At 38.2% G+C, this 24,613-nt stretch overlaps 1 protein-coding gene and 1 long non-coding RNA gene across 8 annotated transcripts in view; one reads left to right on the top strand and one right to left on the bottom strand.

The window, feature by feature from the left end:
* creb3l2 (cAMP responsive element binding protein 3-like 2) overlaps window positions 1–18,560 on the top strand; it is a 36,220-nt gene extending 17,660 nt beyond the window's left edge. The window contains exons 4-12 of one of the 3 annotated variants that reach the window (XM_022667003.2): window positions 5,886–5,970; window positions 6,063–6,238; window positions 6,482–6,625; window positions 6,742–6,800; window positions 6,891–6,986; window positions 7,701–7,800; window positions 8,101–8,221; window positions 11,161–11,395; window positions 16,318–18,560. In XM_022667003.2, coding sequence (XP_022522724.2) covers window positions 5,886–5,970; window positions 6,063–6,238; window positions 6,482–6,625; window positions 6,742–6,800; window positions 6,891–6,986; window positions 7,701–7,800; window positions 8,101–8,221; window positions 11,161–11,395; window positions 16,318–16,390 — 1,089 coding nt within the window. In that variant the 3' untranslated portion in view covers window positions 16,391–18,560. Of the gene's footprint in view, window positions 1–5,885; window positions 5,971–6,062; window positions 6,239–6,478; window positions 6,626–6,741; window positions 6,801–6,890; window positions 6,987–7,700; window positions 7,801–8,100; window positions 8,222–11,160; window positions 11,396–16,317 lie in introns of all 3 variants that reach the window. The other 2 variants (XM_007237772.4, XM_007237773.4) reach the window with 2 other exon arrangements.
* LOC125798346 (uncharacterized) lies at window positions 13–5,879 on the bottom strand. 5 transcript variants are annotated; one of them, XR_007437171.1, is made up of 7 exons: window positions 5,499–5,879; window positions 2,473–2,574; window positions 2,321–2,371; window positions 696–796; window positions 393–494; window positions 242–292; window positions 119–191 (listed from the first exon to the last, which is right to left on the bottom strand). It is a non-coding gene; the product is annotated as an uncharacterized LOC125798346 (long non-coding RNA). The 5 variants fall into 5 exon arrangements; XR_007437177.1 differs by having other exon boundaries at window positions 343–443; XR_007437183.1 differs by lacking the exon at window positions 242–292 and having other exon boundaries at window positions 13–140; window positions 343–443.
* Window positions 18,561–24,613: the final 6,053 nt, after the last annotated feature.

Raw genomic sequence — 24,613 nt, 5'->3', positions numbered from 1 at the left:
AGTTATTTTTAACTTTTGGCAAAAGTAATGTGGTTGTAAAATTAATCTAACCAGCACAGCACCGTCCATCTGTTATCAAACCCCAGAACCTACTAATCTAACCAGCACAGCATCGTCCATCTGTTATCAAACCCCAGAACCTACTAATCTAACCAGCACAGCACCGTCCATCTGTTATCAAACCCCAGAACCTACTAATCTAACCAGCACATCATCGTCCATCTGTGATCAAACCCAGAACCTACTAATCTAACCAGCACAGCACCGTCCATCTGTTATCAAACCCCAGAACCTACTAATCTAACCAGCACAGCATTGTCCATCTGTGATCAAACCCAGAACCTACTAATCTAACCAGCACAGCACCGTCCATCTGTTATCAAACCCAGAACCTACTAATCTAACCAGCACAGCACCGTCCATCTGTTATCAAACCCCAGAACCTACTAATCTAACCAGCACAGCACCGTCCATCTGTTATCAAACCCCAGAACCTACTAATCTAACCAGCACAGCACCGTCCTTCTGTTATCAAATCCCAGAACCTACTAATCTAACCAGCACAGCATCGTCCATCTGTTATCAAACCCAGAACCTACTGATCTAACCAGCACAGCACCGTCCATCTGTTATCAAACCCAGAACCTACTAATCTAACCAGCACAGCATCGTCCATCTGTGATCAAACCCAGAACCTACTAATCTAACCAGCACAGCACCGTCCATCTGTTATCAAACCCAGAACCTACTAATCTAACCAGCACAGCACCGTCCATCTGTTATCAAACCCCAGAACCTACTAATCTAACCAGCACAGCACCGTCTATGTGTTATCAAACCCCAGAACCTACTAATCTAACCAGCACAGCACCGCCCATCTGTTATCAAACCCCAGAACCTACTAATCTAACCAGCACAGCACCGTCCATCTGTTATCATACCCCAGAACATACTAATCTAACCAGCACAGCATCGTTCATCTGTTATCAAATCCCAGAACCTACTAATCTAACCAGCATAGTGCCGTCCATCTGTTATCAAACCCCAGAACCTACTAATCTAACCAGCATAGTGCCGTCCATCTGTTATCAGACCCGTGAACCTACTTATCTAACCAGCACAGCACCGTCCATCTGTTATCAAACCCCAGAACCTTTCTAATCTAGCCAGCACAGCAACATCCATGTGTTATCAAACCTTGAACCTATTAATTTAACCAGCACAGTGTAATCCATCTGTTATCAAATACCAGAATTTACGAATCTAACCAGCACAGCGCCGTCCATCTGCAATCCAACCCCAGAACCTACTAATCTAACCAGCACAGTGTAATCCATCTGTTATCAAACCCTAGAATTTACTAATCTAACCAGCACAGCTTCGTCCATCTGCTATCAAACCCCAGATAATCTAACCGGCACAGCACCATCCATCTGATATCAAACCCCTGAACCTACTAATCTAACCTGCACAGTGTAATACATCTGTTATCAAATACCAGAAATTACTTATCTAACCAGCACATCTTAGTCCATCTGTTATCAAACCCCAAAACCTACTAATTTAACCAGCACAGCGCCTTCCATCTGTTATTAAATCCCAGAACCTACTAATCTAACCAGAACAGCATCCTCCATCTGTTATCAAGCGCCAGAACGTACTAATATAACCACCACCGCGCTGTCTATCTGTTATCAAACCCCAGAACCTATTAATCTAACCAGTACAGTGCCATCCATCTGTTATCAAATACCAGAATTTAATAATCTAACCAGCACAGTGTAATCCATCTGTTATCAAATACCAGAATTTAATAATCTAACCAGCACAGTGTAATCCATCTGTTATCAAATACCAGAATTTACTAATCCACCCAGCACAGTGTAATCCATCTATTATCAAATACCAGAATTTATTGATCTAACCAGCACAGTGTCGTCCATCTGTTACCAAACCCAAGAACCTACTAATCTAACCAGCACAGCACCGTCCATCTGTTATCAAACCCCAAGAACCTATTAATCTAACCAGCACAGTACCATCCATCTGTTATCAAACCCCAGAACCTACTAATCTAACCAGCACAGTGTAATCCATCTGTTATCAAACCCCAGATCCTACTAATCTAACCAGCACAGCATCATCCATCTGTAATTCAACCCTAGAACCTACTAATCTAACCACTACAGCACTGTCCATTTTTTATCAAACCCCAAGATCTACTAATCTTACCTGCACAGCACCGTCCTCTATTATCAAACCCTAGAATTTACTAATCCAACAAGCACCATTCCCTCCATCAGTTATCAAACCACAGAACCTACTAATCTAACCAGCACAGCATTGTCCATCTGTTATCAAACCCCAGAACCTACTCATCTAACAGCACAGTGCTCTCTATCTGTTATCAAACTCCAGAACCTACTAATCCAACCAGCACAGTACCATCCATCTGTTACCAAAACCCAGAACCTACTAATCTAACCAGCACAGCATCGTCCATCTGTTACCAAAACCCAGAACCTACTAATCTAACCAGCACAGCTCCGTCCATCTGTTATCAAATACCAGAACCTACTAATCTAACCAACACATCTCCGTCCATCTGTTATCAAGCCCTAGAACCTACTAATCTAACCAGCACAGCTTCGTCTATCTGTTATCAAACCCCAGAACCTACTAATCTAACCATCACAGGGCCGTCCATCTGCTATCAAACCCCAGATAATCTAACCGGCACAGCACCATCCATCTGATATCAAACCCCAGAACCTACTAATCTAACTTGCACAGTGTAATACATCTGTTATCAAATACCAGAAATTACTTATCTAACCAGCACATCTTTGTGCATCTGTTATCAAACCCCAAAACCTATAATTTAACAAGCACAGCTTCGTACATCTGTTATCAAATACCAGAATTTATTAATCTAACCAGCACAGCTACGCCATTTGTTAACAAATCCCAGAACCTACTAATCTAACCAAAACAGCACAGTCCATCTGTTATCTTTACCCAGAACCTACTTATCTAACCAGCACAGCTCCGTCTATCTATGATCAAACCCCAGCACCTACTAATCTAACCAGCACAGTTCCATCTTTCTGTGATCAAACCCCAGAACCTACTAATTTTACCCGCACAGCACCGTCCTCTATTATCAGAATACAGAACCTACTAATCTAACCAGCACAGCTCTGTCCAAGTTTTATCAACCCCCAGAACCTACTAATTGAACCAGCATAGTGAAATCCATCTGTTTTCAAATACTTGAATTTAATAATCTAAGCAGCACAGTGTAATCCATCTGTTATCAAATCCCAGAACCTACTAATCTAACCATCATAGTGTAATCCATCTGTTATCAAACCCCAGGACCTACTAATCAAACCAGCACAGTGTAATCCATCTGTTATCAAATACCAGAATTTACTAATATAACCAGCACAGATTTGCCCATCTGCTATCAAACCCCAGACCCTACTAATCTAATCGGCACAGCACCATCCATCTGATATCAAACCCCAGAACCTACTAATCTAACCAGCACAGTGTAATCCATCTGTTATCAAATACCAGAAATTACTTATCTAACCAGCACAGCTTCGTCCATTTGTTAACAAACCCCAGAACCTACTAATCTAACAAACACAGCACCTTCCATCTGTTATCAAACCCCAGAACCTACTAATCTAACATACACAGCGCCGTCCATCTGTTATCAAACCCAGAACTTACTAATTTAACCAGCACAGCTCCATCCATTTGTTATCAAAGCCCAGAACCTACTAATCTAACCAGTACAGCGCCGTCCATCTGTTATCAAAGCCCAGAACCTACTAATTTAACCAGCACAGCTCCATCCATTTATCAAAGCCCAGAACGTACTAGTCTAACCAGCACAGCATCATCCATTATCTAACTCCAGAACCTCTAGTCTAACCAGCACAGCTCAGTGCATCTGTTATTAAACCCCAGAACCTACTAATCTAACCAGCACAGCTCCGTCCATCTGTTATCAAACCCCAGCACCTACTAATCTAACCAGCACAGTTCCATCTTTCTGTGATCAAACCCCAGAACCTACTAATTTTACCCGCACAGCACCGTCCTCTATTATCAGAATACAGAACCTACTAATCTAACCAGCACAGCTCTGTCCAAGTTTTATCAACCCCCAGAACCTACTAATTGAACCAGCATAGTGAAATCCATCTGTTTTCAAATACTTGAATTTAATAATCTAAGCAGCACAGTGTAATCCATCTGTTATCAAATCCCAGAACCTACTAATCTAACCATCATAGTGTAATCCATCTGTTATCAAACCCCAGGACCTACTAATCAAACCAGCACAGTGTAATCCATCTGTTATCAAATACCAGAATTTACTAATATAACCAGCACAGATTTGCCCATCTGCTATCAAACCCCAGACCCTACTAATCTAATCGGCACAGCACCATCCATCTGATATCAAACCCCAGAACCTACTAATCTAACCAGCACAGTGTAATCCATCTGTTATCAAATACCAGAAATTACTTATCTAACCAGCACAGCTTCGTCCATTTGTTAACAAACCCCAGAACCTACTAATCTAACAAACACAGCACCTTCCATCTGTTATCAAACCCCAGAACCTACTAATCTAACATACACAGCGCCGTCCATCTGTTATCAAACCCAGAACTTACTAATTTAACCAGCACAGCTCCATCCATTTGTTATCAAAGCCCAGAACCTACTAATCTAACCAGTACAGCGCCGTCCATCTGTTATCAAAGCCCAGAACCTACTAATTTAACCAGCACAGCTCCATCCATTTATCAAAGCCCAGAACGTACTAGTCTAACCAGCACAGCATCATCCATTATCTAACTCCAGAACCTCTAGTCTAACCAGCACAGCTCAGTGCATCTGTTATTAAACCCCAGAACCTACTAATCTAACCAGCACAGCTCCGTCCATCTGTTATCAAACACCAGAACCTACTAATCTAACCAACACAGCTCCGTCCATCTGTTATCAAGCCCTAGAACGTACTAATCTAACCAGCACAGCTTCGTCTATCTGTTATCAAACCCCAGAACCTACTAATCTAACCAGCACAGGGCCGTCCATCTGCTATCAAACCCCAGATAATCTAACCGGCACAGCAGCATCCATCTGATATCAAACCCCAGAACCTACTAATCTAACCAGCACAGTGCCCTCTATCTGTTATCAAACCCCAGAATGTACTAGTCTAACCATCACAACTTCGTTCATCTGTTATCAAACCCCAGAATGTATTAATCTAACCATCACAGCTTTGTTCATTTTTTATCAAACCCCAGAACCTACTACTTTAACAAGCACAGCTCCATCCATCTGTTATCAAACCCCAAAACCTACTAATCTAACCAGCACAGCTTCGTCCATTTGTTAACAAACCCCAGAACCTACTAATCTAACCAACACAGCACCGTCCATCTGTTATCTTTACCTAGAACCTACTAATCTAACCAGCACAGCACCGTCCATCTTTTATCAAACCCCAGAACCTACTAATCTAACCAGCACAGCACCGTCCATCTGTTATCAAACCCCAAAACCTACTAATCTACCCAGCTTCGCCATCCGTTATCTAATTACTAATCTAACCCGCACAGCGCTGTCCATCTCTTATCAAACCCCTGAATCTACTAATCTAATCAGCACAGCTCCATCCATCTGTTATCAAACCCCAGAACGTTCTAATCTAACCAGCACAGCACCGTCCATCTGTTATCAAACCCAGAACCTACTAATCTAACCAGCACAGTGCTGTCCATCTGTTATCAAAAATAACAGCAGCAGCTCATAGTATTAATAGATTTTTTGTGTGAACTGTGTTGTAGACAAAGGAGGATGGCAGTAGTCCCACCCCTCAGATTAAGCTGGAGCCACACGAAGTGGATCAGTTTCTTAATCTTTCACCTAAAGGTAAGAGTTACACAGAGCACTGTACACTTTCTGCCTGTTTTTCTTTATATTTGGCTTGTAAGAACCTAAAGACTGACTGTGTTTTTCTGCAGAAGCTCTCCAGATGCCCCCCACTCCCCCTAGTTCTCATGGCAGTGACTCAGAGGGCAGTCAAAGCCCTGCTCACCCCAGTGCCCCTGCCAGCCCCACACAGACCCCCTCTGTCCTCAAGGTGGTCCCACGTGCCACAAACACACTCTCAAACTCGCCGCTTCTCACTGCCCCACATGTGAGTATAAGATGGTATGCCTGCTGCAAAATATTGACATATTCATTGTGACCTCAATATATAACTTGTGACCTTTTTCTGTTCCTCTATCTACCCATCCAAATCCTTCCAAAACTTTAATCTCTCTCTCCTTTCCTCTCTCTCTTACTGCTTAACTTTTCTCTCTCTCATTCTTAATGCCTGTCCTTTCTCCCCCCTTGTCGAGTCTCACTTATGATGTGGCTTCTTCTCTGCTGGCAGAAGCTTCAAGGCTCAGGGCCTCTCCTGCTGACAGAAGAAGAGCGACGGACTCTGATTGCAGAGGGATATCCTGTCCCCACTAAACTCCCTCTGTCCAAGTCTGAGGAGAAAGCCCTTAAAAAGATTCGGAGAAAAATAAAGAACAAGGTGTGTGTGTGTTTGTGTGTACACGTTGCGAACCAAGATTGACCCTACTTAACATGTTAATGAAATTGTTATTTAATTACTTTTATGTAATGTTGTCACACATTTGTCCTTGTCAGATTTCTGCTCAGGAAAGCCGCAGAAAGAAGAAAGAGTACATGGATGCTCTTGAGAAAAAGTATGTCCTTTTTCAAATTTACGTTCCTTTCAAAATCTGACAAAATAAAGTGTTGTGTGTTAAGTGGGCATTTGTTTGCTGTGATTGTAGCTGTGTGTGTGATCTTTCTTCCCACAGGGTGGAGACTTGCTCTAATGAAAACAGTGAATTGCGCAGAAAAATGGAGACTCTAGAAAACACCAACAAGTGAGATGCCTCTGCATATTATCACTTAAATAACAACTTGTCCAGACATCTGAATTACACTACATATAGTTAATTAACTTCAGCATGTGTATTATTCTTTTTTAATTGTGTGTTAAGGGCTGAAATCTTAAATTCAGTTCAATAGTTTTAATTGTTTTCAGGATTTCTGAAATTAATACAATGTTATTATTGTTTTAAAACAATATGTTGTGGATGTCCTGATTTCAAAATGTCTCTATCAGAGACCTTATTTTACTATTTTCATAGATTTTAATAAGGCAGTAAAGGCACTTGGAGCCATTTTAAGCAACTGCGTATTCCAAAATCATCAGTTTAAACGTGTATGTCAGGTCATTAGTAAGCATACAAACCCCAAAACTAAAAAACATTCTATCATTTCTATTTATTTATTTATTTATTTATTTACACACTCAGTCTGGTCCAGATAGTAAAACAATATTGAAACCCAATATTACCATGACATGACATTCATCTCCTTGATGAGTATATGAAGACTTCTCCAACTAATTGTTTAAACCTATTATTTTCCTTTTAAAAAATCATTTTTTTAAAATAGTTGTACTACAGCAAATTATGTAAAAAGAATGCGGCTCTATTTTCACATTGTTCCTTTTCTGGGCTCTGAAAACAGGTGACAATATTACATATTGTGATTGTGTGACGTTGAATTTCTTATTTTTCTCTTTGGCTCAGGTCTTTGATGCAGCAACTGCAGTCTCTTCAGGCTGTGGTTGCTGGAAAGGTCCCTCGCTCATGCAGAATGGCTGGCACTCAGACATCCACATGCCTCATGGTGAGAACAGCAGTCTTATTCACACCACTGTGTTGTGTTGTGTGAAAGTCAGCTAGTGATCTGCATGTTTAAAGCAAAAAAGTATGAGAATGTTGTATATTGATGGTAAGAGTGGGGTAGGAAGGTAAATTTAATAACCAAATAAGTTATGGACACCCATAACAGGCCCTCTATATCAAAATTTGGCTTAGCCTCTTAACTAAAGTTAGGAAGGATTAAATCAGCTATCAGGTTCTACTCAGAGCCTATAGTGCAATTTTGCAATCCGTATGTTTATACAGGTACTCTGTTGTTTTCTAGGTTGTGGTGCTTTGTTTTGCCGTGTTCCTGGGCAGTTACAATGGTCTGAGCCCATGTTCATCCATCACAAAAACAGACCTGTCTAAAGGACAAGCCACGCAGGAGTCCTACACTGCTACAGGTATTGTGCACTTAATCTGGTTTTACAACACATCATTTTTCACCCAGTCTTAGCACAGATACTATATCTGGCTGAGTCTGTGCTGGTTATTATTATTTAGAGACTTTTTGTGGGCCTCGGTTGCTTTTCAGACTAAGCAGTCAACATGTATAGTCCCTTATAAAAACTTATATTTTAAAAAATGTATTTAATCATTTGTTTAAATATGTTTATTCATAAAATATTCAAACATTCAAGCTTCATTAAATCTGTATTGAGTAAGCAAAAGGCCATGAAAAAATGAATGGCATAAAAAAACTAATTTGTGAGGAAAAAGTTAAGACACCATTTATTTCTGCTTAAAGGGACAGTTTACCAGACAGGGATTAGGCCTAGGCTTGGACTACACAGCATTTTTACTACACAGTACTTACTCTCAATTGAAAAGAAAAGGGCAGTCTAGGCTTAATCATTTTCTTGAAAACTGCCAGGTAAAATAAATAGAATTGAGTGCAGCACATCAGCTGTAAAGGGTTAGAAAACAGTTTTAGAGAACAATTGAGGAGTCTGTCCTATTCAAAACTCGGAATTGGAGAAGGCTGCAGCAAGGCCTGGCAAGCTCTCCATCATACATCCACCATGAATTCTTTACTGCACCAGAAAGTGCTTGAGGAAAATGGGAGACAATCTGTAGATCTGTAGTATCACACAGCTGATAAATTCTGCATGAAGCAGTGAGAAAAACTTTCTACAGGTAACATCCAATTGAGGTTATGTCAGACAAACGTTAGACCAGATTGGTTTAGTTATGTAAGCTCCATTATTCAGTGCTTTTTAAATTGTACATATATACAGCTCTGGAAAAAATTGAGAGACTACTGCGAAGTTTTCTAAAATCAGCATCTCTACATGTATGACAGTCATTCCATTTCAGTTGAATTCAACCCAAGTACACCTCATTCTGCTTAATGTGCTTCTGATTAGGTGATCATCTGATCCAAATCTTATTTAACGAGGAAAAGTATAAAACACAGCTGTGGTCATCACAATCCTCTTGCAATTGGACAAGCTGGAAGACAAAACAAACGCTAGGAAATGCTCAGAAGTAATTGAAATTAAAAAAAGAAATATTAACCACACCAAAGGAGTTGAAAAGAAAAGTATTGAATGAGGAAAAGAAGGGCTAAATTCTGGCTTTACTGGCAGAGGGATACAGTGAGCATCATGTTGACTCCATCCTTAAAATTTCTTAGACCTAACTTCATTACAACAATGTCAAGCAGCAGACATTGGCAACAACAAAGCTACAGACCGTCATAGGGCGAAATCGACTCTCCACTGACTGTTTCCAAAATACCATAGGGATTGGACCATAGTGGACTGGAGTATGGTCATCTTCTCTGAGCAGTCCAATTTTCAGCTTTGCCCAACACCTGGTCATCTAATGGTTAGACGGAGACCTAGAGAGGCAGTGGTGATCTGATCTTTGCATTATTTGAGGTCTGAAAGCTCTGCATCTTTTTCATTATTTTGACCATTTTCTGCAAAACAATTTTAAATTTGTTTAAGAATGTTCATTTTACTCAAACATACCTATAAAGAGTAATACCAGAGACATTTTTCAGATAATTTTACAGTGGTCTATTGATTCCAGAGTTTTAGTTAAGTATGTTTAAAAAGGTTTTTATGGGGTGTACACATTTTGCATAACTGTATATCAGATCTGTTTGATTTTTTCATAATCACCCATATGTTAGATAAGCAAATGTATATAAACAGAATAAACAACTCATTAGCTATATGAATACATATAAATGACAACTTTTAAATGATTCTTGTTTACTTATTTGTTCATTGCATATACATTTATTCTCATGTCAAATGATAGAATAGGCAATAACATTTAGTTGAATTTGGCATAAAAAGACTAGTTATAAACAGTTATTTAAATACACTTAAATAATGCAGCAAGAACTAATTTTATTTAATGAGGGTTTGTATGTGTTAATGAAAAAGTGATCTGTATAAGCAATAACAGTGTGTTGCTCTACAGCAAAGACAGAATTAAAGCACAACATGAGGCCTCCATACTCCAACCCGACCACTGTCTGATCCCAAACAGAACCTGGAGTTGTCATTAAAATCAAGGGGCATGTTTTAGCGATCTCTAGGCGATCTGTCAACTGCGCACTGCACAGCTAGATTAAGGGCGTGTCCGGGTGTGTATGGTATCGTAACAGCAGGAAAAGTAGTGTGTTTTGGCCGTAACACCTGCCAGTCCCTTAAGAGTCATGTGCTCTGACTTCGAGGGAAACTGACCTAAACTAACAAAAGTAATGTGACAATGACCTGTGTTTTGTGCTGATATAGAATAATGTTATTTTATTTTGTCTGACTGTGCATTGTTGCTATTTTAACAATGCAAGGTGTAAAATAACAATGAACATCACGTCGCACTTTGTGCAAGGTGTAAGAGGGCCCATTATGGTTCCAGTCTGTAGTCCTCCAGGATCCTCTGTCCTCTTTAGGACGTTCTGTACTGTTGAATTGACTATACCCGTTGCTTTGGAACATGTTTCTGATTTTCTTTCAAAATTCTGTAGTTAATATTTTTGCCATAGATTAATGTTTAGTCTTCTTGTTGAAATCTTCCAAGATAATAGAATAGAATAGCATGATTTAAACCACCTAGGCAACAAGCATACTTTTTAATCATTTGTAACACATTAAGAACTGAACAAATCAGTAACCAAAAAACCCTGATCTGATTCAGATCTGTTGTTTTTATCTTCATCTTTTCTTACTTAACGTCATCAGTTAGTAACAAAAACAAACTAAGGCACCTTGGTGTTTCAGTAAGTTTTAAGAGAACTGAATGTGCAACTGCAGAACTCAGCTAACTGTAAATGTAAAATATTGAAATTATGCACTAAATTGTATGCTTGTGTTCAAATGAACAGTAAAGTCAAGAAATCTACTGGCCTATGATAACCATGGCGGGCTTGATGACGTGCACCCCTCTGGGCTGGGAGGGGAGTATCCAGAATGGGACACTAAGGTGAACATCATGACAACACGACGCTTGGACCAGAAACACAAACAGACAGAGTGGCAGGTGGCAGAGCTCCAACCACCTTTCAATCAGAACAATGGAACAAACACAGAACCTCTTCTCGTAGATCTGCACACACACAGGTGGGTCTCTGTGTTTAGTAAGTTCATATTGAAGTGAAAATTATGTACTGAGTGTATAATAGCAATAGATAAGTAAAGTTTTATTCATTATGTAATTATAATTTGATTAATATAGAAAGTGCAGAGTTAGCTAAATGTATTTAATACAGTGAGGTAAATACATATTTGAACACCCTGCAAGTTCTCCCACTTGAAATCATGGAGGGATCTGACATGTTCATCTCGGGTGCATATCCACTGTGAGAGACATAATCTAAAAACAGTCTGGAAATCACAACACAAATATTAATTTATTTGTGTGTTGCTGCTGCAAATAAGTATTTGAACACCTATGGAAATCAATGTTAATATTTGGTACAGTAGTCTTTGTTTGCAATTACAGAGGTCAAACATTTCCTGTAGTTTTTCACCAGGTTTGCACACTGCAGCAGGGATTTTGGCCCATTCCTCCACACAGATCTTCTCCAGATCAGCCAGGTTTCTGGGCTGTCACTGGGTACATTTACATGCAGCCTAATAATCCGTTAGCAATCGGATTACTGGCTCAATTGGAATAGAGCACGTCCATGTAAACACCTCAATCGGAATAGAGTAGTCCGATTGAGGCCATTCCGAATACAATTTCTATCCGATCGAAAGAGGTGGATAATCCTTTAAATAATCAGATATAAAGTAGAATAACAGCCTTGTAAACACCTGTACCCGATTACCTCCCCAATCGGAATGTTTAAGTACATCTGTGCATGTGCCACAGCGTTTTAGAGCCACTCTTAAAAATAAAAACAGTTCGCTTCGAGATTAAAGTTCTAATTTTAGGAGAGGAGATATTCTTAGTATTTTATGTATATTTATTTCTTACTGCTTAAGCTGTAGTTTAGGAGCGGAGCAGAGGGAAACAAGCGCTCAAGAGCTGTTACCGTATTTTTCGGACTATAAGGCGCACCGTATTATAAGGCGCACGATGAGTGAACGGTCTATTTTTAGTGTTAGTCCATACACAAGGCGCACTGGATTATAAGGCGCACTAAATGAAACTTTATTTATATCAGTAACAATAACTCTGAGCAATAAATCCTTCACAATATCTGTGAAAAATAACAACATCTCTGAGCAATAAATCAACAAGCACAGCAAGTACGTATTACTCCGCGACGCTCCTGACAACGGTAGCCGCAACGCTCCGACAGACCATAATATTATGTTGAAGCACAGCAAGTACGTATTACTCCGCGACGCTCCTGACAACGGTAGCCGCAACGCTCCGACAGACCATAATATTATGTTGAAGCACAGCAAGTACGTATTACTCCGCGACGCTCCTGACAACGGTAGCCGCAACGCTCCGACAGACCATAATATTATGTTGAAGCACAGCAAGTAGGTATTACTCCGCGACGCTCCTGACAACGGTAGCCGCAACGCTCCGACAGACCATAATATTATGTTGAAGCACAGCAAGTACCGCATTACTCCGCGAGGCTTCTGACTATAATAGCGTGTTGTGCCGAATTCGGTGAATAAAACGGTTTTAAAACAGAGATAAAGATTGGATAAGTTTCATTTCTGGATGAAGTGATTTCCAGCGCTGTTTGGATATAACTGTGGATTACAGGAGACTGGATTGATGGATTCTCTTTAGTCTGGACGCGTTTTGAAGGTAGGACCTGTGGCTGAGCGCGGGTGTGTGTTCGGGGGGTGGCGGCAGTGACCGGAGGTTACCCCAGGACAAAAGGAGAGCCTTTTATTACTGGAAACATGCACTCTGACGCAGCTCTAATTCATGAAACATACATCCTACAGTAAAAGCACAGTTCTGGAATCCGGAGAGCCAGACGGTTCGAATGGTGTATGACATGACCGCATTCGATGAAATATGGACGAACGATAAACGCAAATATGAGAGTTATGAATTATTAAAATCATAACCAAGGCATATTTCGCCCTAAATGTTTATTTTCTGAAAGGATATTCCGCTAAATAGGCTAAATAGCTCAAAAGCAGAGATTCTAAGCTTTAAAATGGTATATTGGATGTCTATATTGAACCTGTAACTGTTCATAACTATTCAGAAACATAGCCAGTTATGAAATATTAAATATTTCTGGCCCGCCGGTGGGCCAGCGCGTGTTAAGAGGTTAACTTTACTTAGAAGTGGGCGCTAAAAAGAAACAGTTTGTGCTATTACCCCAGAACGGGTGGAAAGGAAAGTTTACCGGCACCTTGTTCTGGCCACGGAGCTACAGTGGAAACTAGCTACCCTGAACCACAGCCGAGAGGCAGTACGGCAGTCAAAGGTAACCGCGCGCTAGCCCAAGAGGGGGATCTTTTTCTGGCGTGGGTGAGGAATTCTGCACAACAGAGCGCCGTGTACCACATAAAATCGAGGTCAGTAAACACAAGCAAAATCCATACACAAGGCGCACTGCATTATAAGGCGCAATGACGATTTTTGGGAAAAAATAAGTATTTTAAGTGCGCCTTATAGCCCGAAAAATACGGTATATATCACCATCAGTTATCTACATTTATAACCTGCTGATTATTAATGCTGTAGTGTTAATGTTAATGTTACAGTTACTGTACATAATATAGTGTTCAGATTTTCCTGTGGTAGCCTCCCAGAAGAGCGCGCACTCCTGTACGGAGATTTTCGTTCCTTAAAAAAAAAAAATAATAATAATAATATTAATAGTAAACTGTATTTATAAAGCACTTTTCATACATTTAAAATTCAGCTCAATTTTCTGTACATACAGAGAGGTAATAAAGAAAAAGGAAAAAACACAATAAACTATGTGACTATGATATTAAAATAAATCAATTAAAATAAAAAGTAACAAAAATGTAGATCAATACATATATCGATGTATAATAATACAAACACAAATTATTAAAACAAAGTTTATTAAAAAATGTCTTCAGACGCTTTTTGAAACTGTTTACTGATGCTGCTTGCCTGATCTCAACTGGTAAACTGTTTCATTTCTTTGTTGCATAAAAACAAAAAGCTGGTTCTTCTCTTCTTATCTGTAACACTTTATAAAATAAACTGTATAATTGTATAATAGCTGGTCTAAAATAATTATATTACAAAGTTTTAGGATGTTTTTTTTTCTTTGGTCGCAAAACCCGATCTAAAAGGCAGCCGAAATGTCCGCGCAACATCGCGCGCTCTCCCGGGAGGCTTCTCGTGGCTACTGAAAGAACACCCACCGCAGAAAAATTTGCACACTGTGCGTGCCCTGCTCTTAAACTGCATTTATATTTTATTCTCGTAATATTAATTGCCTGAATTTTTTACATAAAGCTGTGCAGTATCTTAGTAGTAGCTGTGCAGACTGGAGAGCAGACGACGATAGAAAGCTTATTACAACCAGACGAGACTTGAGACTCGACTTGGATTCGTGACCAAAGACTTGTGATCATCTCAGATACCAACTGTAAACTTTGGAAACAGAGCTAGTTATCCAGTTGCTGTTAGTCCGCTCACGCTGGCTGACATCACCTGATGCTCGTTGTCATGGTTACGAGTACACTAAGCGATACCGGTCGGTTTACTTGTAGCGTGCACATAAACTGAGAGTTTACTCAGACTATTGGGGAAAGTGTACATATAAACACCTCAATCAGATTCTAGAATCGGAATGATTTCAATCGTATTGAAGGAAAGCTTTGCATGTAAACATAGCCACAGAGAAACACAGAGTTTGAGCTCCCTCTAAAGATTGTCTATAGGGTTTATGGCTGGAGACTGGCTAGGTCACTCCAGAACCTTGATATGCTTCTTATGGAGCCACTTCTTGATTATCCTGGCTGTGTGCTTTGGGTCATTGTCATGTTAGCCACGACCCATCTTCAGTGGTCTAACTGAGGAGAGGAGGTTGTTCCACAAAATCTCACAATACACGTCCCCGATCATCCTCTCCTTAATACTGTGCAGTTGTCCTGTGCAGAAAAGCACCACCAAAGCATGATGCTTCTACCCCTATGCTTTACAGTAGGGATGGTGCTTTTTGTATGGTACCTTTCATTCTTTGTCCTCCAAACACGGAGAGTGTAATTCAGACCAAAAAGTTCTATTTTGGTCTCGTCTGACCACAGAATTTTGGTCTCCTCTGGATCATCCAAATGGTTATGGGCAAACTTAAGACGGGCTGGTCGTGTGCTAATTTAAGCAGGGGAACTTTCCGTGCCACGCATGACTTTAAACTATGATGTCTTAGTGTATTGCGCACAGTAACCTTGGAAACAGGGGGTGCAGCTCTCTTCAAGTAATTGATTAGCTTCTCCTGTGTAGTTCTAGGCTGATTCCCCACCTTTCTTAGGATCATTGATGCGCCACAAGGTGAGATCGTGCATGGATCCCCAGTCCGAGGGAGATTGACAGTCATGTTTAGCTTTCTATTTTCTAATAATTGCTCCAACAGTTGATATTTTTTCACTAAGCTGCTTGGCAATTGCCCCGTAGCTCTTTCCAGCCTTGTGGAGGTCTACAATTCTGTCTCTGGTGTCAGCTTTTGACAGCTTTTTGGTCTTAGTCATGTTAGTAGTTGGAGTCTTACTGATTGTTTGGTATGGACAGGTGTCTTTATGCAAGTAAGGCCCTCAAACAGGATTTCTAATTTAGAATAATAAGTGGAGTGGAGGTTGACTTTTTAGAGGCAGACTAACAGGTCTTTGAGGGCCAGAATTCTTGCTGATTGGCAGGTGTTCAAATACTTATTTGCAGCAGTAACACAAATAAAGTATTTAAAAAATAATACATTGTGATTCCAGTTTTTTTTTATTATGTCTCTCACAGTGGACATACACCTAAGATGAAAATTTCTGACTCCTCCATGATTTCTAAGTGGGAGAACTTGCAAAGTCACAGGGTTTTCAAATACTTATTTTTCTCACTGCATCTTGGTGTCCTTTTGCAGGTCAGTAGAGCAGCGGTCACATGACAGCCCAAAAGTCATTGAATTAGAGAGGATGGTGAATGAGCCGTCATGAGGCTGGCTGGTCCTCCTCAAGCCCACCTTCACCCCTGTGACAGTGGGTGCATGCTCTTTCTATATTTATAAACATATTTTGAGTATTCTATCAATGTAGTTTTCTTTTTTCTCATCTTTTTTATCAAAAAATAAAAATAAAAAAAGTTTTATTCCAGTTTTTATTCCATTCCACCAATATATATATGGAATTTTTATACTATATTCTATGCATATTTTGTTATTCCCCTGCTGTTTTATATACTGTACATAGCTGCATCAGTGTAAACTGAATTAGTTTTTTTTTTCCAATGGTATTTTTGTTCGAGTTAATCAAAAAGCGCAAAAGTCATGCTAAAAATCCAGACGTGAAACTTTTTTTTTCTTCAAAAACTACCATATTAACTTAATTTTGAGAAATTGCTCTAAACTCCACTTCCCTTCATCACAGAACCCATACATTGTTTTCTCTCTTCTAATATTACTCACCACCTCCCCAGCTCCTCTCATTCCTGCTCCAACTGCTGTTCCCTTTTTGAAAAATTCTGACACTCTGACATTCCTCATGAATATAGATCTTCACTTAAGAACATTTATTCACTGCACACGCTCTCAATACTTATAAATGCCTTTCTGTGAAATACGGTTGCTGTGGTGTTAAAACTGGTGCTGTTTTGGGGCACTCGCCTGCTTAACTGCATTTTAGGCTATAAAGAAAGGTGCAATTTTGTAAATACTTTCTAATATACTTTACCTAAAAAAAGGATGTAATTACAAATAACTAATTTAGGGTGTAATGACATAAATGATGGCAAATTTTAAAGCTGTTAAAGGATATTCTAATTAGTCTCAAATAGATATTTACAAACAAGAACTAATTTGAACTGTGCCACCAAAGAAACACTGTTTATTTTTTTTTAACCATTGTAATTGGAACATCTTGATGTGATGTTTTTTTAATATAAAATCCTGTATACAATATGGATTATGCCATCTAAAAATTCAATTAGGATTTTTTCTGATGCATGTATAATTTTTAAATGCCAGTTTCAGATCTGACAGTTTTCTTCAAATTAATCAGTATTTGTCATATTAAAAGCATAATTGAAAAACAATCCTTAATTTTTCGTCTTCATGTTATTGGTATTATCTTTTGTGTATGAATTCTTAAGTGGGGTCTTTTACACACATACACATCTTTTGTCTTTTGGTTTTTCATTTTCGTATTTTTAATTTCATTCCCTGTCCTAGTTCCTGGAAAAGTATGTAAATGATTTAATATTTATCTTAGTTAAATTTGGCATTAAACAACTAGAATTGGCGCAAATTAAATTAGAATGTATAGTATTTAGATTTATTGGCCATTTCTGACAAAAAATATTTAATAATAGTATATATATATATTTTTTTTTTACCTTTATTTAACCAGAGTTGTAACAATGAGATGAATCTCTTTTACAAGTGATCCCTGGCCAAGACAGCAGCACTGTGTCGGGCCTGAGCAACCGCGCCCCCTCTCCGGCACTCACTGAGAGGAGCACTATGCCCACATAAGGATATCCGCTCCTTCAGAGCACACACACACACGGCTGCTCAGCCCTGATCACAGATTGGCTTCAGCTGCGGAGAGCAGCTTATAAGCACGCTGCTCTCCTCCACTCTTCGCCGAGCAATGGTCACTATCATGGTCTGTGTATCCCTGTGGTTCCAGTCTGTTAGCTGTCTTTACAAAGCGTTCTCCCTGACGATCCTGTCTTCCCGTTTTCCCCCCGTTGCCTAAGTATTTTCTGTTATATTTTCTTATTTTGTTTATTTGCCCCGTTTTATTTTCTCAGTCTAGCAGTTTTCCCTAAGCTCTGCTTAGTAGTTTTTTGTTCTAATTTGTTAGCCCAGTTGTCCCATTTTCCCTGTTGTACCGCGCTACGCGCTGGTCTTATTGTTTTGGCCACTTCCTGGTTTTATTGTTTTGGCCACTTCCTGTTTTTATTGTTTTGGCTGTTTTCCGATTTCCCGTTTTTTTTTTAGCGTTTTCTTTACTTTGCCTAGTCCAATTTTATTTGTCAATTTTGAGTTTGTTTCTAGTTTTTCCCGTACAGTTATTGTTGCATATTCATTGTGTTTTCATTTGTTTTTCATTTTGAGTTTTATATTTTTCCTGTGTTTCTAAATAAACACTACTGCTTCGTATTCCATCCCAGCAGTGTCTCCCTTATCTCTCTCTGCCTGATCCCTGTCAGGTATGACAAGCACAAAAACACAAACCAACTAATCTACTCTTTTATAGCATTGAGAAGTTATACACATATACATACAAACAAAATACTTTAACAAGAACAAGCATATGTATAAAAATGTTTCTAAAAAATCATTCCAAGTTGAAGGTGCATCATAACTAAAAGATTTCTTTCCAAATTCAGACCGAACAGCGGGAATATCCAATGTTCTATAACTACTAGTGTGTAAATTATACAAAGAACTGTTTCTTGTCAAAAATTGACAAGACAAGTATAAGGGAAGCTGACCAATAATTCCTTTATACACAAAAACAGCCCAGTGTATTTGGCGTCTTACTGATAGTTATTTCATACAGTGTACAGTGATGCATTAAAAATGGTTTGTTATAAATCACTTGTTATAAATCGTAGTGTAGAAGGATAAACAGAATCCAGCGCTTGCAGTGTTGTTTTTCGGGCAAGTCAATATAATATATGCCATAATCTAAAACTGGTATTTTTTTTCCTAGTTTGTTGAGTGAAGTAAGTACGGTTCCTAAAATAAAATTCCTGTTTCAGGTTTATCTTTTAGTGATATACTTAATGTGTTTTAAAAGAAAGCTTACCATCTAGCATTAGTACTTATAAGATGAATTCTATTGACTTACCAGACAGTGAACATATTTGAGAGACATGTAGGTCATGTGTCAGATTTTAGGAAAACAGCATATACATTGTCTTTTGATCATTGAGGACTATTATGCTGAAATGTCACAAATGCTTCCTGTAATTTTTTTGGTTTGTGATCAAATGTCATTTTAAGTAGGATGGTCTATAAGGGTACATTGCAGAGACATAAAATAATATATATATATATATATATATATATATATATATATATATATATATATATATATATATATATATATATATATATATATAAAATAAACACAAGATTTTAAAGTAAGGGAGAGAGAGAGAAAACAATCATATATTACAACTTGCAATCACTGTCCCTGTTCCACTCCATAACTCCACCCGCCAAAACCCCTCCCTATGGCACCCCACCCCACCTTGTAATTGCCAGAACAACACAGTAAAAAATGAGCAACAGTGACAATCAAATTTGCAAAGAATAAGAGGTGTAGAATATTTGAAGGTAGGTTGACAGAGCTTGGACCAGAGCATCAAAGTAGTTCTGCATACTTATCAACAGCATTTTCCCAGGCTCCTAATGTGCTTTCACCATGAATGCAGGCAGTGGACAATTACAGATTAATGACATCCGCACATGAAGGAATCCATTGTCTCCAACTTAAAGAGTGAGGAGATTGCCAGCGTAGAGCTAGTTTTTTTTTGACAGCTGTCAGTCCAGCCATCCAAATTCTTATTTTTGTACAGCTTAGATTGCAAGAAGAATCGTCATCCAAAAGGCATAGCTGATTTGATAAAGTATTTGGTTTCTGTAAGATGACAAATAGAGTTGTAGAGACTTTACACCAAAATTTGTGGACTTTGGGGCATTCTCAGTACATGTGTAAAAATGTGCCATACTTGTTCTCAGAGCACAGTGTACAAAGAGGAGAGGGTGTAAGGTGCATATGATAACGTCTACAGGGGGTCAGGTAAAATTTGAAAATAAAATTAAAACTGATGATTAGGATTTTCAGAAGATAAAATAATATTACTTCAAATAGTTTGACAATCAAATTGGTTATCACATAGTTTAAGCTCCTTTTCCCAGATAGTCTAAATACTTAGCGGTTTGTATGTAGCACAAAGAAGAATAATATAAATGAGAGATACAAGTCCCCTGGTACTTATATTATTGCAAAATAAATTATGTAAAGGATGTACAGGAAGAGCATTGTGCCAGGGGACCCTGTATGTTTTCATTGCTGAGCGTAAATGAAGGTAAAATAGAAAAAAAGATCCAGGTAAATTGTAAGATAGTTGTAGGTCTTGGAATGTCCGGAGTCCAGAATTATTAATGATGTCATTATGTCGATATGAATGCCTTTTTGTTGCCAACGGGGAAAGGTGAAAGGTTTATTGCCAGTGAGCAGTTTATACTTGTCGAATATAGGAGTACAACTATGCCATCTAGTGGCTGTTTTAGTTCATCTTTCTACCGTTCTCCAAGTATGGAGTACATTGGCACTAATAACCTCATTTTACAACATTTCAAGGAAATATTAGAGTATATAAAATTTTGCAATCTATGTGGAGCAATAGAGTATCCCTTTAAGCGACCTCTGTCAGTTTTGTGACGTTGAAGTTTAAATCTAGGCTTTTTGCCTTTCCACAAATAAGATAAAATGTCAGGATTAAGCTTGTTCCAGAAAGGGAGTGAGGGGAATAATTGACGCAATAAAGTTGATTCTAGGAAGAATATTCATTTTGAGTACAGAAATATGGGTTTGAAGAGTATTGGTCATCTAATTCCATCGTTTCAAGTCATTGCTGATCAAGTTTACGTAAAAAGAAAGTAGACGTAAAATTAGATTTAAGTGTAGCATTTAGATTTGGGAAAATTTGAATGCCAAGGTATTTAAAGTGGGGTACTATAGGGATTGGTAATGTGAGTTTAAGTTTCCTCATTGCATCATTCAGGGGGAGTAAAGCAGATTTAATCTTATTGATTTTGTACCCAGAGTGATTACTGAATGTGTCCAGGATGGATAATAAGTGAAGAAAAGTTTGAGGAACATTATTAAGATACAAAAAAATATCATCAGCATATAAAAAATATAGTGTTGCCTGTTATGAATATTAATAAGTGAATCATGGGATAGGTGTGTCGATTGGGCCAAAGATTCAAGAGACAGGGCAAATAAATATGGTGATAGAGGGCAAATTTGTCTAGAACCACGAGAAATTGAGAATGGAGAAGAAGAATTTGTACCAGTTAAAACAGCTGCAGTGGGGTTACAATATAGAGTTTTGACCATTCTGATAAAGCTGTGACCGAGACCCATTATTTCAAGCACGGACATTAAGAAATTCCAGTCTAATCGTTCAAATGCTGTTTCTTCGTAGAGAGACAATATAGCAACATTAAAGGTGACGAGATATTTGGTGCCTAATCTAAGACCTAATTGAGAAAAAAAAGTTAAATAAAATTCCAGTGGAATACCATCGAGACCTGGAGCCTTGCCCTTTTTCATATAGTCAGTAAGGCACGAGGCTGAAGTTGGTTTGATATTCGCAGCTGCCGCTTCACTGAACCACCGTGAACTAAAGGGAGCGTTCACAAACACCCGCTGTTTATATTAAACACCTCACAGATCAACACTGAAGGAGATAGAATGAAGAAAAGCAGTACAGCTGTTTATTAACAATGTAAATATACAATATCGTATTAAATGTAATTTTGTATATTGTAAAATATTTATTTTAATTACTGAATTTATAATTATATATTGCAATAAATAATTAAATATATATTTAATAAAATTATATTTTAAAAGCCATTGCGCTCAAAAAATATGAGGCAGATGTTCAAGTGTGATTTTGAAGAACTTTTTCATGTTGGGCCAGAACAAATACACATGATCTGAAGAGTACTAGTCTTCTTCTTTAAGGAAAACCTGGAATTAGCCTGGCCCGAGCTGATTTTATACTTTAAAATGAACTGGCAACGTGGCCTACCGATCCATAATGCACAAAAAAGTTTAATTTAAAGCTGATGTTCTAGTGTGATTTTGAAAGACTTTTTCATCTTGGGCCAGACCAAATACACATGATCTGAAGAGTACTAGTCTTCTTCTTTAAGGAAAACCTGGAATTAGCCTGGCCCAAGCTGATTTTATACTTTAAAATGAACTGGCAACATGGTATAACGAGCCATAATGCACATTTTTTTTATGTAAAGCTGATGTTCTAGTGTGATTTTGAAGGACTTTTTAATCTTGGGCCAGAACAAATACACATGATCTGAAGAGAACTAGTCTTCTTCTTTAAGGAAAACCTGGAATTAGCCTGGCCCGAGCTGATTTTATACTTTAAAATGAACTGGCAACATGGAATAACGATCCATAATGCACAAAAAAATTTAATATAAAGCTGATGTTCTAGTGTGATTTTGAAGGACTTTTTAATCTTGGGCCAGAACAAATACACATGATCTGAAGAGTACTAGTCTCCTACTTTAAGGAAAACCTGGAATTAGCCTGGCCCGAGCTGATTTTATACTTTAAAATGAACTGGCAACATGGAATAACGATCCATAATGCACAGAAAAATTTAATATAAAGCTGATGTTCTAGTGTGATTTTGAAGGACTTTTTAATCTTGGGCCAGACCAAATACACATGATCTGAAGAGAACTAGTCTTCTACTTTAAGGAAAACCTGGAATTAGCCTGGCCCAAGCTGATTTTATACTTTAAAATGAACTGGCAACATGGTATACACTCTAAAAAACAGAGGTACGATATGAGTACTTTTTTGTACTCAAAGGTCCACTTTCCATAATTGTCCCCTCAAAGGTACAATATTGGTCTTTATAGGGTCAGATTTGTTCCCTCTGAAGTACAAAGAAATTTCTAACAGCAATAAGTACAAATTTGTACCATTTAACCAGCCAAAGGGTACATTCAGTATTCTGTATCACTGTACCAATAAACAATATATATTTAAATTGCACATTTTTTATTTGAAAGCCAGACAATTTTAGATCATCAAGTTTTTGAGCCATAATCAGTTGATGATAATGTTTATAATCTTTATAATCCTTACTGGCACAAAAACCATGGGTACAAAAAAGGACTTTCACTGAAAGGTACTTTTTTGTACCTCAATATAAGGTACAGCCCCAGCGACAAGCTTTGTACTCTTTTAGGTACAAATCTGTACTTACTTTTCTTAGTGTGTAACGAGCCATAATGCACAATTTTTTTTATGTAAAGCTGATGTTCTAGTGTGATTTTGAAGGACTTTTTAATCTTGGGCCAGAACAAATACACATGATCTGAAGAGTACTAGTCTTCTACTTTAAGGAAAACCTGGAATTAGCCTGGCCCGAGCTGATTTTATACTTTAAAATGAACTGGCAACATGGTATAACGAGCCATAATGCACAATTTTTTTATGTAAAGCTGATGTTCTAGTGTGATTTTGAAGGACTTTTTAATCTCGGGCCAGAACAAATACACATGATCTGAAGAGAACTAGTCTGCTACTTTAAGGAAAACCTGGAATTAGCCTGGCCCGAGCTGATTTTAGACTGCACAATTAATTGGCAACATGGCAGCACAAAAAAAATATTATTTAAAGCTGATATTCCAGTATGATTTTGGACTTTTTTTTTCAGACCAAATACACATGAGATGAAGTGTTCTGGTATTCTCAAAATCAATGCTTTATATTCATTATTTCTGTGCAAAATGGCTTTCATGTCATGTTGCCAATTCATTTTAAAGTATAAAATCAGCTCGGGCCAGGCTAATTCCAAGTTTTCCTTAAAGTAGAAGACTAGTTCTCTTCAGATCATGTGTATTTGTTCTGGCTCAAGATTAAAAAATTCTTCAAAATTGTACTGGAACAGTGGCTTTTTTTGTGCAAAATGGCTCGTTATACCATGTTGCCAGTTCATTTTAAAGTATAAAATCAGCTCGGGACAGGCTAATTCCAGGTTTTTCTTAAAGTAGAAGACTAGTACTCTTCAGATCATGTGTATTTGTTCTGGCCAAAGATGAAAAAGTCCTTCAAAATCACACTAGAACATCAGCTTTACATAAAAACAATTGTGCATTATGGATCCGTATTCCATGTTGCCAGTTCATTTTAAAGTATAAAATCAGCTTGGGCCAGGCTAATTCCAGGTTTTCCTTAAAGTAGAAGACTAGTACTCTTTAGATCATGTGTATTTGGTCCGGCCCAAGATGAAAAAGTCCTTCAAAATCACACTGGAACATCAACTTTACATAAAACATTGTTTATTATGGCTCATTATACCATGTTGCCAGTTAATTTTAAAGTATAAAATCAGCTTGGGCCAGGCTAATTCCAGGTTTTCCTTAAAGTAGCAGA

This window comes from Astyanax mexicanus, chromosome 2 (assembly GCF_023375975.1).
Source record: "Astyanax mexicanus isolate ESR-SI-001 chromosome 2, AstMex3_surface, whole genome shotgun sequence".
Lineage (NCBI taxonomy): Eukaryota > Metazoa > Chordata > Actinopteri > Characiformes > Acestrorhamphidae > Astyanax > Astyanax mexicanus.
The sequence above is the reverse complement of the archived record's forward strand: the minus strand, read 5'-3'. Positions and strand labels throughout refer to the sequence as shown.